At 37.6% G+C, this 12861-nt stretch overlaps 4 protein-coding genes across 5 annotated transcripts in view; 1 reads left to right on the top strand and 3 right to left on the bottom strand.

Annotated features, from left to right (window-relative positions):
- Nucleotides 1-233: 233 nt before the first annotated feature.
- Nucleotides 234-1439, bottom strand: LOC136248283 (uncharacterized). Its single transcript, XM_066040083.1, has one exon. The coding sequence runs from the start codon at nucleotides 1423-1425 to the stop codon at nucleotides 358-360; it is 1068 nt and encodes a 355-aa protein (XP_065896155.1). The 5' UTR covers nucleotides 1426-1439; the 3' UTR covers nucleotides 234-357.
- Nucleotides 1440-1680: 241 nt separating this feature from the next.
- Nucleotides 1681-6145, bottom strand: LOC136248282 (uncharacterized). Its single transcript, XM_066040082.1, has 2 exons — nucleotides 6068-6145; nucleotides 1681-2851 (listed from the first exon to the last, which is right to left on the bottom strand). The coding sequence occupies exon 2, from the start codon at nucleotides 2841-2843 to the stop codon at nucleotides 1812-1814; it is 1032 nt and encodes a 343-aa protein (XP_065896154.1). The 5' UTR covers nucleotides 2844-2851; nucleotides 6068-6145; the 3' UTR covers nucleotides 1681-1811.
- A 547-nt stretch (nucleotides 6146-6692) lies between these two features.
- On the bottom strand, nucleotides 6693-12209 carry LOC136251017 (meiotic recombination protein DMC1/LIM15 homolog). Its single transcript, XM_066043396.1, has 17 exons — nucleotides 11980-12209; nucleotides 11868-11912; nucleotides 11765-11815; nucleotides 11636-11710; nucleotides 11560-11580; nucleotides 11425-11507; nucleotides 11262-11314; nucleotides 11170-11211; nucleotides 11055-11119; nucleotides 10988-10995; nucleotides 10837-10928; nucleotides 9013-9086; nucleotides 8849-8963; nucleotides 7424-7474; nucleotides 7344-7353; nucleotides 7174-7290; nucleotides 6693-6847 (listed from the first exon to the last, which is right to left on the bottom strand). The coding sequence occupies exons 1-17, from the start codon at nucleotides 12031-12033 to the stop codon at nucleotides 6778-6780; spliced, it is 1026 nt and encodes a 341-aa protein (XP_065899468.1). The 5' UTR covers nucleotides 12034-12209; the 3' UTR covers nucleotides 6693-6777.
- LOC136251014 (uncharacterized) overlaps nucleotides 12164-12861 on the top strand; it is a 29865-nt gene continuing 29167 nt past the window's right edge. For both annotated transcript variants that reach the window (XM_066043392.1, XM_066043393.1), the window contains exon 1: nucleotides 12164-12811. In XM_066043392.1, coding sequence (XP_065899464.1) covers nucleotides 12257-12811 — 555 coding nt within the window. In that variant the 5' untranslated portion in view covers nucleotides 12164-12256. The remainder of the gene's footprint in view (nucleotides 12812-12861) is intronic.

Genomic DNA, 12861 nt, shown 5'->3' with positions numbered 1-12861 from the left:
AGCTCAAGAGCAAAAATCACTCTTGGTGGTGTTCCTTAAATTTTTACTCATCACCAGAAAACAAGATGATCAACTGGATCCTAAGTCTTGCACTCAAAATAACTATTTTTATAAATTCACTAGTGTGAAGGGTAAGGGATGATATCATACTAAACTATAATGTATACAATTAGCTATCAACACACCGTTACGTACCCTAACACACAAAGCAAAATTAATATTATTTTGGCATGACAAACTTATTGTTAAGAAATACATCATCTGAGAAAGGAAGGTCTATGGGCTGTTCTATAGTAACACTCAATTCCAAACTTTTGTACATTTCAAGTGTGCCATAATGTATTATATTATTTAATGCTACAAATTGAAATCATAGCCATGTAAGTTACCATAATATTCAATATTCTCTTGAACTTTATCTAATGATTCATCTGACCACTTCACTAAATAACGTGTTTTAGATTCTGTCTTGTACATTTTCTTACTACAAGTATCTATGTAGTCATCAGGGCAGACCACATGAAGGAAACCACATAATTTTAACAAAGTAGATCTCTGATTAGCGATCAAGTCTTTGATATGCACATCTATTATGTCTAGATCAAACATCTTCTTTGCGGCTTCAATAGCATCATGTAATATAAAATATTGATTTATATGTTTTGAAAGTGATGACAATTTTACTTCAACTGCTGTGTTATTTTTCTTAATATCAAGTAACTTATTTATAGAATGGCTGGCGTACAGGATATCAGTTGCAATATTGTCATAAGGATTACGAATAACATGAATAACTTTAACGGAACTAACTGATGATCTTAAAATACGTAACACCTTTGACCATTCAGCGGTATCATGGTATAGCATTAAAGTTGTAGTACCAGCCTTCTTGTCTCCAATCACATCAATGTGATCTACATATTTTCCTTCATAAAGACCTTCAACAAGTAATGAGTATCCTTTTTCTTCCGATACCCGAGCACCTTGTTGTGTGGACAGTATCGTGCATTTCCAGATGGCATTAAATATAGCTGATTTTCTTGGGGGGATTTTACCAGAAGATATTTTAGTAAACACGTCTGCTTCATGAGCTAACACGATGTGAGGATGAGCATCTAACAAGCTGGCTACAATGCTGTGTCCACTGCGTGGATGGCCAAGGAAGAAGGTAAAGTGTCTCACTCCATTTATCACATTTTGTGGAAGCAATGTTGAGTTGTTGGAAGTTGCATCGAGAAGAGCCATTGTCTTTGGCTCGGTCTCTGCTGCTGTTGCCTGCTGATCTTCAGCGAATTGCCGTAAGTCGTGAGCGATAACGGCGTCGAGGGAGTTTGCATCAGCAGGTGTCACAAAATAGAAACGCAGTATAAATAAAAATGACACGAAGAGTAAAATCACGACGATGCCAATTTTGATCAGTTTCATCGTCTTGCAAGAGTTTGAGATGTACGATTGTGGGCTTTGAATGTATAAAGCGCTTCTAATCGAATAGAATATAAAGTAGGGGCGTCTATTTAATACCTAAACAATTTTTTTGCCCGACACTAGTCAGTTTACTGAATTAAACTAGAAAATACGCCAGTCAGGAAGATTAAATAATCTTTTAGTGTTGTGTGGCCAGGCCACCCTTCCCAAGGGACCGGGCAAGGTTTCCCCATGAGAAGAGGAAAATTACTTAGACATTATATTTCATACATAGCAATTTACAATATACTGGAATTTTACAAAATAATGAAGTGGTCTTGACTGTAACTTTGTGACTGGCCACATGACAATAATTAATGACACGTAGCTATATTGCATGGGAAAATTCATGAGTCAAAATTATAATATCTCTTTAAGCTGTCATATTTCATTATGTATTGTTGGACATAGGAAATAAGATGATCATCCCATTTTATCTTGTAACGTGTTTTTGATTCACTTGGGAATAGTTTGTTAGCACAAGTTTCTAAATAAGACTCCGAGCAAGAGACTCCCAAGAAATTACACATCTTCAATATGCTGTCTTTTGGGTTACCAATAAGGTCTTTGCCATGTACTTCCAACAAGTCCAAATTGTATTTCCCTTTTGCCTCCTGAATTGCCTGAAATAGCATAAAGTATTTGTCTGTTTTCTCTCTGACAGCAGAAGAATCAAGCTTATACACTTTATCACTGTGTTTGACTTCTGTAATCCTAAGACCACTAGTTTTATATATCAACATTGTAGCTATATTGTCATAAGGATTTCGAATAACATGTATTACCTTGATAGGAATATCAACTGTTGACTTTATCTTGGAAAATACTTGATCCCAGTTTTGCGGATTTCGTAAAAACATGGCTGCTGTTTTTCCTCCATCTTTATCTCCTATCACCTGAACAGACGACACGTAAGTCCCTTGATAAAGACCATCTATAGAAAGAGTATAACCTTTCTTTAATGCTTTATCTGCTTCAGTTCTTAAACCTGCGACTGACGAGTGATACGAATTGTTCCAGAGTTCATTAAAAATTACAGACTTATTATAATAATGTGGCAAGTTTTCAATCATTCTTGAGAACAGCTTAGCTTCATGGGCAATGACTACATGAGGATGTGCATCAAGTATACTGCCCACTATGCTGTGACCACTGCGTGCATGTCCTAGGAAGAAAATAAATGTTTCTACTTCATCAATTACAGATGGTGGAAGTGGACTGTACTGCTTGATGGTCAAATTGACAATATCACTTGGAGTAACTTCAACATTATCTTCATCAACTTTAGACTGAAATACAAAGAAATCTTTCGGTAGTAGAAAATATATTGCAAGAAACAAACCTCCAATTGTAGTTAGCAGAAATTTTGTGTACTTCATTTTCTCATCTGTAGAGCAACAGAGCAAATATATGTCATAACAGTGAGTAAGCCATGAGAACCATACACACACAATGTTACAATCATTGTTAGACTTGTACATTGTCAACAGCAGTTATGGAAAAGATACATTAGAATAGCAGGGACACTATAATCACTATCATCGTTACTTCTATTGGTATGATGTTACCATACACGTATTGCTTTGAAAACTGAAATATAGAAAACATTGAATTAAACGAAGCAGAAATTTGTTTCGCCTTATGTGGTCCATTTTATTGAGCACAGAGAAGGCACAATGTGAAGAACAATATATCAAACACTAAAGAAACCATATGATCATCAAGATACTCTAATAAAGCAATCAGATTATGACAGGTACTTCCTCTAATAGAACTAGTATTTTTTTTAAAAGTTAATTTTAAAATGAAGTAGGGATTTATAAGAGATGAATGATGGCATTACAGCATAGTTTGGAGAAAATCCCTACTTTGGCACATTAACTTAATTGTTTTATTCAGTGCCAAAGTAGGGACTTTCCCACCCGAGCTATGCTGTAACACCATCATTCATCTCTTGTTTCATTACTTATTATTGCACAGATCCCTACTTCATTTTTTAAATTAACAAAAAATTTTAATACTAGTTTGTTTAGTTTTTTGCTGTAGCACAGCTAGACTTGTGACTGTTCTATTAGAACATCATACATGTATGACTGTTCAATTATCTCCTGTTTGTCTTCTCCATCCAATGAAACCATATCAAGGCATTAACTTTCTGTATCAACACTTTTCTTCAGCAGCATATTTAGACGCCACAGAATTATTTCAGTGCTGGATTTCGGAAACCTGACACTGCTATAAGAGGCATACTAGCTAGATATCTGCAACTTCACAATTGGGATCCCATTTGCAATTAGTCTGGCAGCGCCATGCAAAAGGGCAGGCACCACCAGACTAGTTCGCGATAGGTTTGTGACCAAACCCATCAAATAAAGATCTTGATCGACTATTAGCAATAGAGTACGAAGACCACACCTCTTCACAATCTAGCTCTTTACAGAAAACAAGACCTTATTGGTCTAGCCCAATGTCTGACTCGAGATACTCTAATACAATAAAAGAAAAGACAAGGCACAGTGGGCGTACATCCCAAAAGGCACATCCCACTGGTGAGCTTGTTATTGTGACATAAAATGGTGGCCGTGCGCTGCTTCGTTTAGGCTCTAGCCTTGCGACTGTGGTCAGTCAGGCAGTCAGACTAAAATTTGAGGTTTGGCGATTTTTTTAAATTCTACATCTGCCCATTTGTAAATGTTTTGTTATATTTAATGTGCGCTATATATATTATATGAACTAGTACTATTCCGTAAAGGTGATTTAGTCGCATAAGATTATTTTCAAAGGCAGAATTTTGGGTGGTGCACAAAATTTTCGGGGTGATCCCTACTTAAACAGTAATACCGTACGTACTGTTTGATAAGCATTCAGAGCCTGAAATTATGGTTAGACATCTGCCATTTTTCAATCATTTTTGGCTAATGTTTGAACACTTTTAGACATTTTTTGTACAGTACTATTGAGTATGTCCAACCAAATAGCAGGATTTGTCAGATCATTTCCAAAACATAATTTCAGGCTCTGTAATCATTATGGTGTCCAGAGATCTACTAGCACTACTACAGACATAGCATACATGTACACAAATCTTAGCAATTACACTATACAACATCACCTAGGACTACGGATACTCATGTACCACAATATGTTCTAGGAGATTGCAGGCCTTCCTCCTTGGGTAAGACTAGTCCCCCCCCCCCCCCCCCACACACACACACACACATACACATTACGACACAAACGAACTTTACAAGCTAGTATGAATCATTGAACAAGAGGGATCATCACCTGATCCAGCTTTAGTAGCAATAAGTTACCATGGGATTAAATTTGCACTTTTATGTGACAATAATCTCTATATACCAGCTTGTAAGATTTCTAATTTTTTTTGTTTATTATTAACTCTTTAAACTAAGCATGTGTCCACGGATAGGCTGTGGACCCACACTGTTAAAACATGTATATACCTATCTTATCTATTCTATGTTTGTTTGCATACACCCACCTGAGCAAAACCATTATAAATGTGAAAATTAAAGGCTAAACGAACCCTGTATTAAGTGTTAATACAGATGAACCATGTTATGACTTTTTGCCCATTGGAAATAACAGGTGTAGCAACTCTACACACTTTGTGAATGACCTTCCCAGTTTACTTTACAGGCATCTAACAACAAAGGTTTTGTAGGCAGTGTATCCCTTCATGCTAGAAGGAGGTGTGTCCCTTTCATACATATACAACAAAAAAGAGAGAGCAACCTCGAGGCTTTGTCTAGAGAATTTAACCAACTGAGAACGTAGTTTGTTTACGTTGCACTTCCTTCAGTGTATAGTAGTATAATTAACGAATCACAAAATATGTTCCGTCACAATAATTCAAGTCACAGGTCAAGGCTGCTAAGTCCACATAAAGTCAATAGTCGAGGACAAAAATTTGAAAAACAATATTCATTGCTAAGTCACTGGATATACACTGTAATGGGATCCAAGTCAGCCAGTCAAGGTAGTTACAGATTTACCTAAAGTGTGTGCTATTGTCTTGCAGGCCAGACCGCTTTTTTGTCAATATACTGGGAGGAGTAAAGGGACTGGGCCAGTTTACTTGTTCTATGATCCTGGTTGTGGCCGGGATAGAAACAAAAACCTTCAATAGTCTACAGTAGCATGTGCAGATGTCAAAATTGGAGGTGTGCCCTGACGTGACTATGTAACACTTCTTTGCAATAATGCACAAAAAAAAATCCAAACTACTATAGGTCATATAGTTGGCTTGAGAAATTGTCTGACATTCTGATTGCTCCTTGATGATAACTATCTCCTATGGCTGCTGTAATTAAAGGCAGTATCAAACAAAAGCTTGTACAAGGTGGCACCACACCCATACAAAACAGTTACCCGCACAACTCATTACAAGAACCCCAAACACCAACTTTGGAGGACCAACACACAAGGCGTATTCACTACAGAAAACTACGCAACAAACACTCAGACCCTGCGCCGCCGGATCCACTAATCCTTACGCGAGTCCAGGGTAGGGAATATATAATATGTGTTTGGATCGCGCGTTAACATAGCGACTAACGGCAAAACGTAACGGCTTACTCACCATGAATAAAATGTACTGCTGTTCAAAACTCGACTCAAATTTTTTTAAATCAAAAATAGACTTTAATTTCTTTTCACGCACGCTTATTAAAATGTAGTGGCTATGACGTCGTCAAGAGTGAAACCTGTCAAGCAAAAAGTCGAAATGTGGTGCAGTCGTTGAAACCAAGTGTCAAAATTAATTAAAATTAATTATATTTAAATATGTGTAACAGTCATAAGAATATGGGACATAACACATGTACATACTGAAAACTACACTATACTCAGTACTACCAAGAGTAGATAATAGAGAAGAGAGTATCCAACTGCTATATACCATATCAAAAATGATCCTGTAAAGTCCACTCTGCTTGTTAAAACATTTTCAAAGAAGGTGTTAAATTAGTCTATTAACAAGTGGTGTGCACACAGGCTTTGTATTGTGTGTAAGTGTTGAAGGTGATGATTGCTAGATATGAACACTTCTATGATACCCTAAATTTTACTGAAATATGCAGAAAGACTTAACAGGATCATTTTTGATATGGTATATGGCAATTGGATACTCTCTTCTCTATTATTTACTCTTGGTACTACTTATTACCTAACTATATACTTATTACTACCTACGTACTTAACTTAACCAATGTCAAAGTCATGTTAATTTGCTAAACAATTAATATTATAGTACACCATGGCACTTGTGTTAGTTTATGATTATAACCCAAGTCACTCCTTGGCATCATTGACACCACCTGCAGTAATAGAGAATGTCGCTTCATTTTCCGGCATATCGGGACTATAGAAAGAAAAGATGTCATATAATTTACTACTACTACATTATGCACATATTTCCAACAATTCATGACCAAAGGCTCAGCTACAGTAGAATCATCAAGGACACAATAGAAAAACCTCTATGATAAGGACAAAAAAAATATTATTAATTTTCTCTTTACCTCTGAAGGAGGAAAACCTCTATAACAGCAAAAATGGACCAGCGTCTGTACTAGAGCTTCTGCTAAATGTATTAATCGTATAAATTAAGGTGATGTCAGAAAAAGACATCACTATAGCTTTGCCAGTGGTCACATAAAGGAGCTGCAGTAAATGTACATGACTCACCTGTCGTATATCTTAGCAATACGTACTTCACCACGACCTTTTCTTAAGCTGATTCGAGTAGTGGACGCATGAGCTAAAATGTGACCTCCAATGGGTTTCTTAGGATCAGCTTGAAAGCTGAAGATTTTTATTACACGATGTTATGTACAGCTGCATAATTTCTTACGTACCTCATAGTGGCTGATATCAGAATGTGAAATAAAGAAATCACACATAATTACAATGCAGTACATGAAACTCAAGAACATACCTCCAGGATCAGCAGTCATCTGGTTCGTCACAAACACAGCAACATTGTACTCTAGTGCACAAAGATAATAGAATATTATATCAGCTCGATTAACACCACACTATACAGACAATACTAAAGCCAGCCAGTAATCATACACTTCAAACAACTACTACACTCAACCTAACAACCTACACAAAAGGTCCACACCTAGTTCTTGTTATGTAGTGTGTGAAGATATTAATTTAGCTGTAAACAAATTGCAGTGACTTCCAATGTGTTAATAGAGTATCTTAACACTTTCATGTTGTTTCCTTGTATTGAGCAAGAAACTCAACTCACATTGCTTCAGGGACCTGGCATTAACTGAGCCACCCAGCTATGTTATCATTGGGGACATGGTGTCAACCGGGGAAGCAAATGCTAACTGTCCATGTCTCAGATAACAAGGGGTAAGATTGCCAACACCTTTATATGTGCACTGACTTGTAGCACTGGAGTAACGCACAGGATGAATAGCTCTGTGTGTGCGTGTGTATGCACGCCACAGCACCTGTGTGTTTGTTTGTCTTTACCCACATGATCAAAATGTTGTGCATAAGCAAACAGTGCATGAGAACTGAAGCTTGTATAAACAATGTGTTAGTTTTTGCCCTGAGGCAGTTTCTCTGTGTCAGTTTGAAATACAGATGTAGTTGAAGGTGCACAATATTACAAAAACACAACCTTCAGTGCCTATGGTACAATTAGGTTTGATTAATTCCTTAACAGGAGAATATCTCAATAGGGTTGGTAGGTCGGCATATAAATAAAAATATTAACATAAATCAACACTGGAGTTCAAAAATAACAAAATACATATAAGGGATATTGTCTCAATGAACGGGAGGTCATTTGCAGTCAGTGTACATGTTTTGAGCTAGGTTTTTGAGAGAAAGTAAACAGCGTGAAGAATATGAGACTTCTGCTCACAGTTTATAGCGGCAATTTTAGCTTGATTTTGTAAAATTTCAATCTACGAAAAAAAGTGGTTCGGTTGGCCTGCCTTACTGGCTGCGCTGTGGCAGGTTAAAAAAAAAATATATTAAACATAACACAATGCTGATTGCTGATGCAATGAAATTGATGTGTTGCTATGACAAGAGGTTTACTAAAAAGTTCATCTACTAATTTTGTTGGAAAGACTCAAGGTTTCTATTTAATTTACAGAACTTCAACATTTCCTTCCTAGAATTTGTTCACATTGGCACACACACAGTACACAGTTATCAGATCAATTCATTACAGTGCACACATCACACACTCACTGCTATCAACTAAGGACCATTTTTCAGTGGACTATCAACCTATTGAAATGTATAGTTTGTTGTCTGACCAATTGGGTAGTTCAGGTGAAAAATGGCCAATAGCGAACATTTATTAACAACATTCTGATCATAAAATTACCTTCAGACACTTTTTGGAGTCTTGACAACATCTGTGCTAGCTTCTGTTGCCGATCAGCTAATTCACCACGCCCACTAAAGTCAACTCTGAACAAAGCCATTATGGAGTCAACTATCTGAAGGAGATACAATACTTCATCTGGTCTCTATATCTAGTACACTTACTAGCAGTTTAAATACTCCGGGCTCCTCGTGAAACTTAGCAGCTACAGCATCGATCAACTCCATCTGATGTTCACCTAGTGAAAATACAATATCATATACACCAAGTGATGCGTGTCACAATTATTTGCTATCATTATATGCTCCGTGTGTGTAAATTAAAGTATCTAGTGTAAGTGACATCCATACATCCAGCCATAGATATTATATGTTACGTAATAAGTAGTATTACATGTAACTTAAAAGAACTGATCTAGCTATACCAGGTATTTACGTCAGGCTCAACAGAAGTAATACAATGTTGGGTAGTTACTGAGGTGAAGTAGATATGAGAACTAGATCATATTTCATTACTAGGTGTGCACAGATAATTTTACAAAGAAATTACTAAATCACACATTTCATGTGTAACTGCTGGACCTGTGGCAATGAAACAATATTATCCAGTGCATGGACTTGCGTTGAAAGATTTTCACAGGTATGTATCACAACAACCATGATAAGTTCATCCTTCAATGGCACCGCTAATTGCTTGTGTATATTACATTGAGGTTCAATGCACCAATAAATCAAGCATAAGACAAGCTTTTGTTTGCATCAGTGTTGCATCACCCCTGAATGGGTGTTGCTTCCTTAACTGGTACAAGAGTTTGTATCAAAACAACACAACACATATCACCACAACTACTAGTGAAACTAGAGGCTTGTAAAAGTGATAAAAACAAGTTACTGCTACAAGCAGCAATAGGATTTACAGCTGGGTTATGTGTACATTGTAAAGCAACAGTATTACCATTACCCTACCACACAGGTGCTTCAGTACTCTATTTTTCTGCAATACATGTAATGCAATGGGGGGTTACTATTCAGTGGACTGGACTACTGGACTGGAACACTGGACTGGACTACTGGACTGACTTATTTTTGGTTTTTACACATTCTGAGGTTGGTTTTATTGAGTCTTGCTAGTAAGAACCCTTTGGGTACCTGCAGCCCACTTCTAAACACTGAAGACAAACAGTGGAATATGCAAAAACTGTCTCTTAATAATTTCGCTACTGTTCATTATGCCACTATACAACACTTATTCCTTACCTGGTGTGTAGTAATGCTGCAGGCAGTGCAGGGAACTGAATATGACAACAATAGTTAACCAGCGATCAACTAGCCAGTAGACAATCTTTCGAGATATCCTTGAGGAGCAAGCTAGTCTCGCCAGCATGGCCAGACCTCTCTAGTCAGTGCAGGGGCTTACCAATTAGAGATTTTTCAGCATGGGAGCTTATAATCTTTATTTGATAAGCCCCTACACTGAAACAGCGAGACTAGTGAGAGCAAGACTAATGAGACTAGCTTGCTCCTCAAGCTTGCTCTAAGGATATATCTTGAAGGATATTGTCTACTGGCTAGTTGATTGCTGGTTAACTATTGCTGTCACATTCACTGGCGGAATTCCCTGCACTGCCTGCAGCATTACTACACACCAGGTAAGGAATAAGTGTTGTATAGTAGCATAATGAACAGTAGCGAAATTATTAAGAGACAGTTTTCGCATATTCCACTGTTTGTCTTCAGTGTTTAGAAGTGTTTAGAAGTGGGCTGCAGGTGCCCAAAGGGTTCTTACTAGCAAGACTCCGTAAATCCAACCATAGAATGTGCAAAAACCAAAAATAAGTCAGTCCAGTAGTCCAGTCCAGTGTTCCAGTCCAGTAATCCAGTCCACTGAATAGTGACGCCCTAATGCAATGTACCGTGCAGGTCATAGCATATATTACAGAAATTGTGAAATCCCTATACACATGTACATACAGGGTAGACACTACTCACTGGTATATGCTCTAGCATACAATACATTATCCAGCATAGCACTGTGGTCCAGGTTGAACCTGTCAGCAATCTCTCTTAATCGATCAGGTCGACTGGTGTTTGTTAAGTCAACACAACAACAATACAATAAACAATAACTCATACAGGATACAATGTATTCTGTAACAAAAGAATAACAACAGTAAACAGTTGATTTCCATACAATAAACAAACTATACCTCAGTGTCAACAAAAACAACTTTCCCACCAGTGTAGCCATTAGATCCAGGTAGCTGAGTGGTCACTGTAAGAGTGATAACATGATGTAGCACTGTACAACAATAGTGTATGTACCACAGAGAGTGTGTGATAGTTGAGTCTTTCCAGTCCGAAATTCTAAACAACATTTGTAATTACATCACAATTTGAAAACAGCCACAAATAACCTCCGAATACTTCAGTAATGGCCATACTCTCTATACCTCCTCCAAGCAGCTTGCTTGAAAAAAAATGAACATAGCAATACATACACAATACAACTTCCTAATAGAGAACACACAAGCACAGTAATACAATTATCTGTGAGGGGCGACATCAAATTATACTCACTCTAATTCAGTACTTCCAGTTGAAATCCGAAACACTTGCTTCCTCTTAAAGCTGTAGTCAAGTGCAGTTAAAAATCCTGCATCCTACGTACACACATAAATAAGCCAACCAGCCAGCATAGGAGCTTATATTTACCAGAAGCTTTGCTGAAGCCTCCTGCAGAAAATCAGGAATATAGTCTACTGATACAATACATAATATTATAACTTACTTTTATCTTGTCTACTTTAGCCTCAGTGATTCCTTTTATCATCAGCAGACGTTTTCGAGTCGTCATCTGAATTCCCTACAAGCAAACACTGTTATAACCTTGCAAGGAAGTTCACTGTGTAATTCTTACCTTCACAGTACATATTCCAGCTGACTTCAACTTCTTTATGTCTGCAACATTCTGTGCATGAGAGCTGCAATTAACATACTGAAAGAACGCGCACTACACTTACAATGCCATGGTTCTGCAAGAGGTCAATGTCCTGAAAGAAGGACTCCTAGGGGTAAAAAGAGAACGTGCCTCAAACACCAAACTAGTCAGAATAAACAATAAAAGGCACTCACGTCGTCCAAGTCATTGTTATAAGCGTTATCGCCCACCACTTGGTCTTCTTCCATAATTACACAAGGTAACGGCTACGAGCAGTACTCAGTCAGACGAGCAACGCGCCACCGCTCAATCTGACACACTGCACTATTCCCATTGGCTGTAAGCATTGCCCCCCGCGCTGTACAATGACGTGCGCACGCACAACTATATCTGGTGAGAGTTTATTAGAATCAAAGCGTAGGCTATTGAGCGTAGCTAGATATTGTGTCAAAGTGGAATTATACTGGCTCTATGGAGACGTGTGAAAAGAAGAGATCTTTGACGTTTAGTTGTAGCAGTGCAGGCTCCTTTACTCGTATCAAGCGAAGGAATTTTGAAGTTTATTCGTCAGTTAAAGATCCTACTAACAGTGCACACGATGAACAGACTAAAGTGAAGACTTTAAGGTTTAACAAGAAGAAGCGAAGTATCGCGGCTACTATGAACCAAGACTTATTTGACAGATTTTCGCAAGTGTTCTCAGATGACAAGCAAATACTTGATATTTCTAGCTTTTTACAACAGCCAGAATTGTGCTCCAACTGTAAGATGGGTATTACAAACAATGATAAAGTAGTGGTGCTCCTTGATAGCAAGTTGTATCACACGTGCTGTTTCCAGTGTGTCCATTGTGACAATAAAATTAACCCAAGAGTTGACTATTTGCTATTAGAAAGTGGCAAGCCGTTGTGCAGTACCTGTGTTCCCGAGTGTCATGCTTGTGGAGAAATCATTCTAGCTAAACATGTCAGAGTGGTGGATAAAGATTTTCACGAGAAGTGCTTGTCTTGCACATACTGCAGAATGGTAACCAGCCTTTTGTTAATTGTATACCTTGGCTTCCCCTGAATAATTAA

Source organism: Dysidea avara, chromosome 3 (assembly GCF_963678975.1).
Source record: "Dysidea avara chromosome 3, odDysAvar1.4, whole genome shotgun sequence".
NCBI classification, from domain to species: domain Eukaryota; kingdom Metazoa; phylum Porifera; class Demospongiae; order Dictyoceratida; family Dysideidae; genus Dysidea; species Dysidea avara.
This window is presented reverse-complemented; position numbering and strand designations above follow the sequence as displayed.

What these genes read in the sequence shown, in the direction of transcription:
- LOC136248283 (XM_066040083.1), bottom strand. Translation starts at nt 1,425, where the DNA reads ATGAAACTGATCAAAATTGGCATCGTCGTGATTTTACTCTTCGTGTCA.
- LOC136248282 (XM_066040082.1), bottom strand. Translation starts at nt 2,843, where the DNA reads ATGAAGTACACAAAATTTCTGCTAACTACAATTGGAGGTTTGTTTCTT.
- LOC136251017 (XM_066043396.1), bottom strand. Translation starts at nt 12,033, where the DNA reads ATGGAAGAAGACCAAGTGGTGGGCGATAACGCTTATAACAATGACTTG. An exon ending in ATAACAATGACTTGGACGAC is followed by an intron (nt 11,913 to 11,979) that starts GTGAGTGCCTTT and finishes TTTTACCCCTAG; the next exon opens with GAGTCCTTCTTTCAGGACAT. An exon ending in ACTGGAAGTACTGAATTAGA is followed by an intron (nt 11,315 to 11,424) that starts GTGAGTATAATT and finishes TTTTTTTTCAAG; the next exon opens with CAAGCTGCTTGGAGGAGGTA.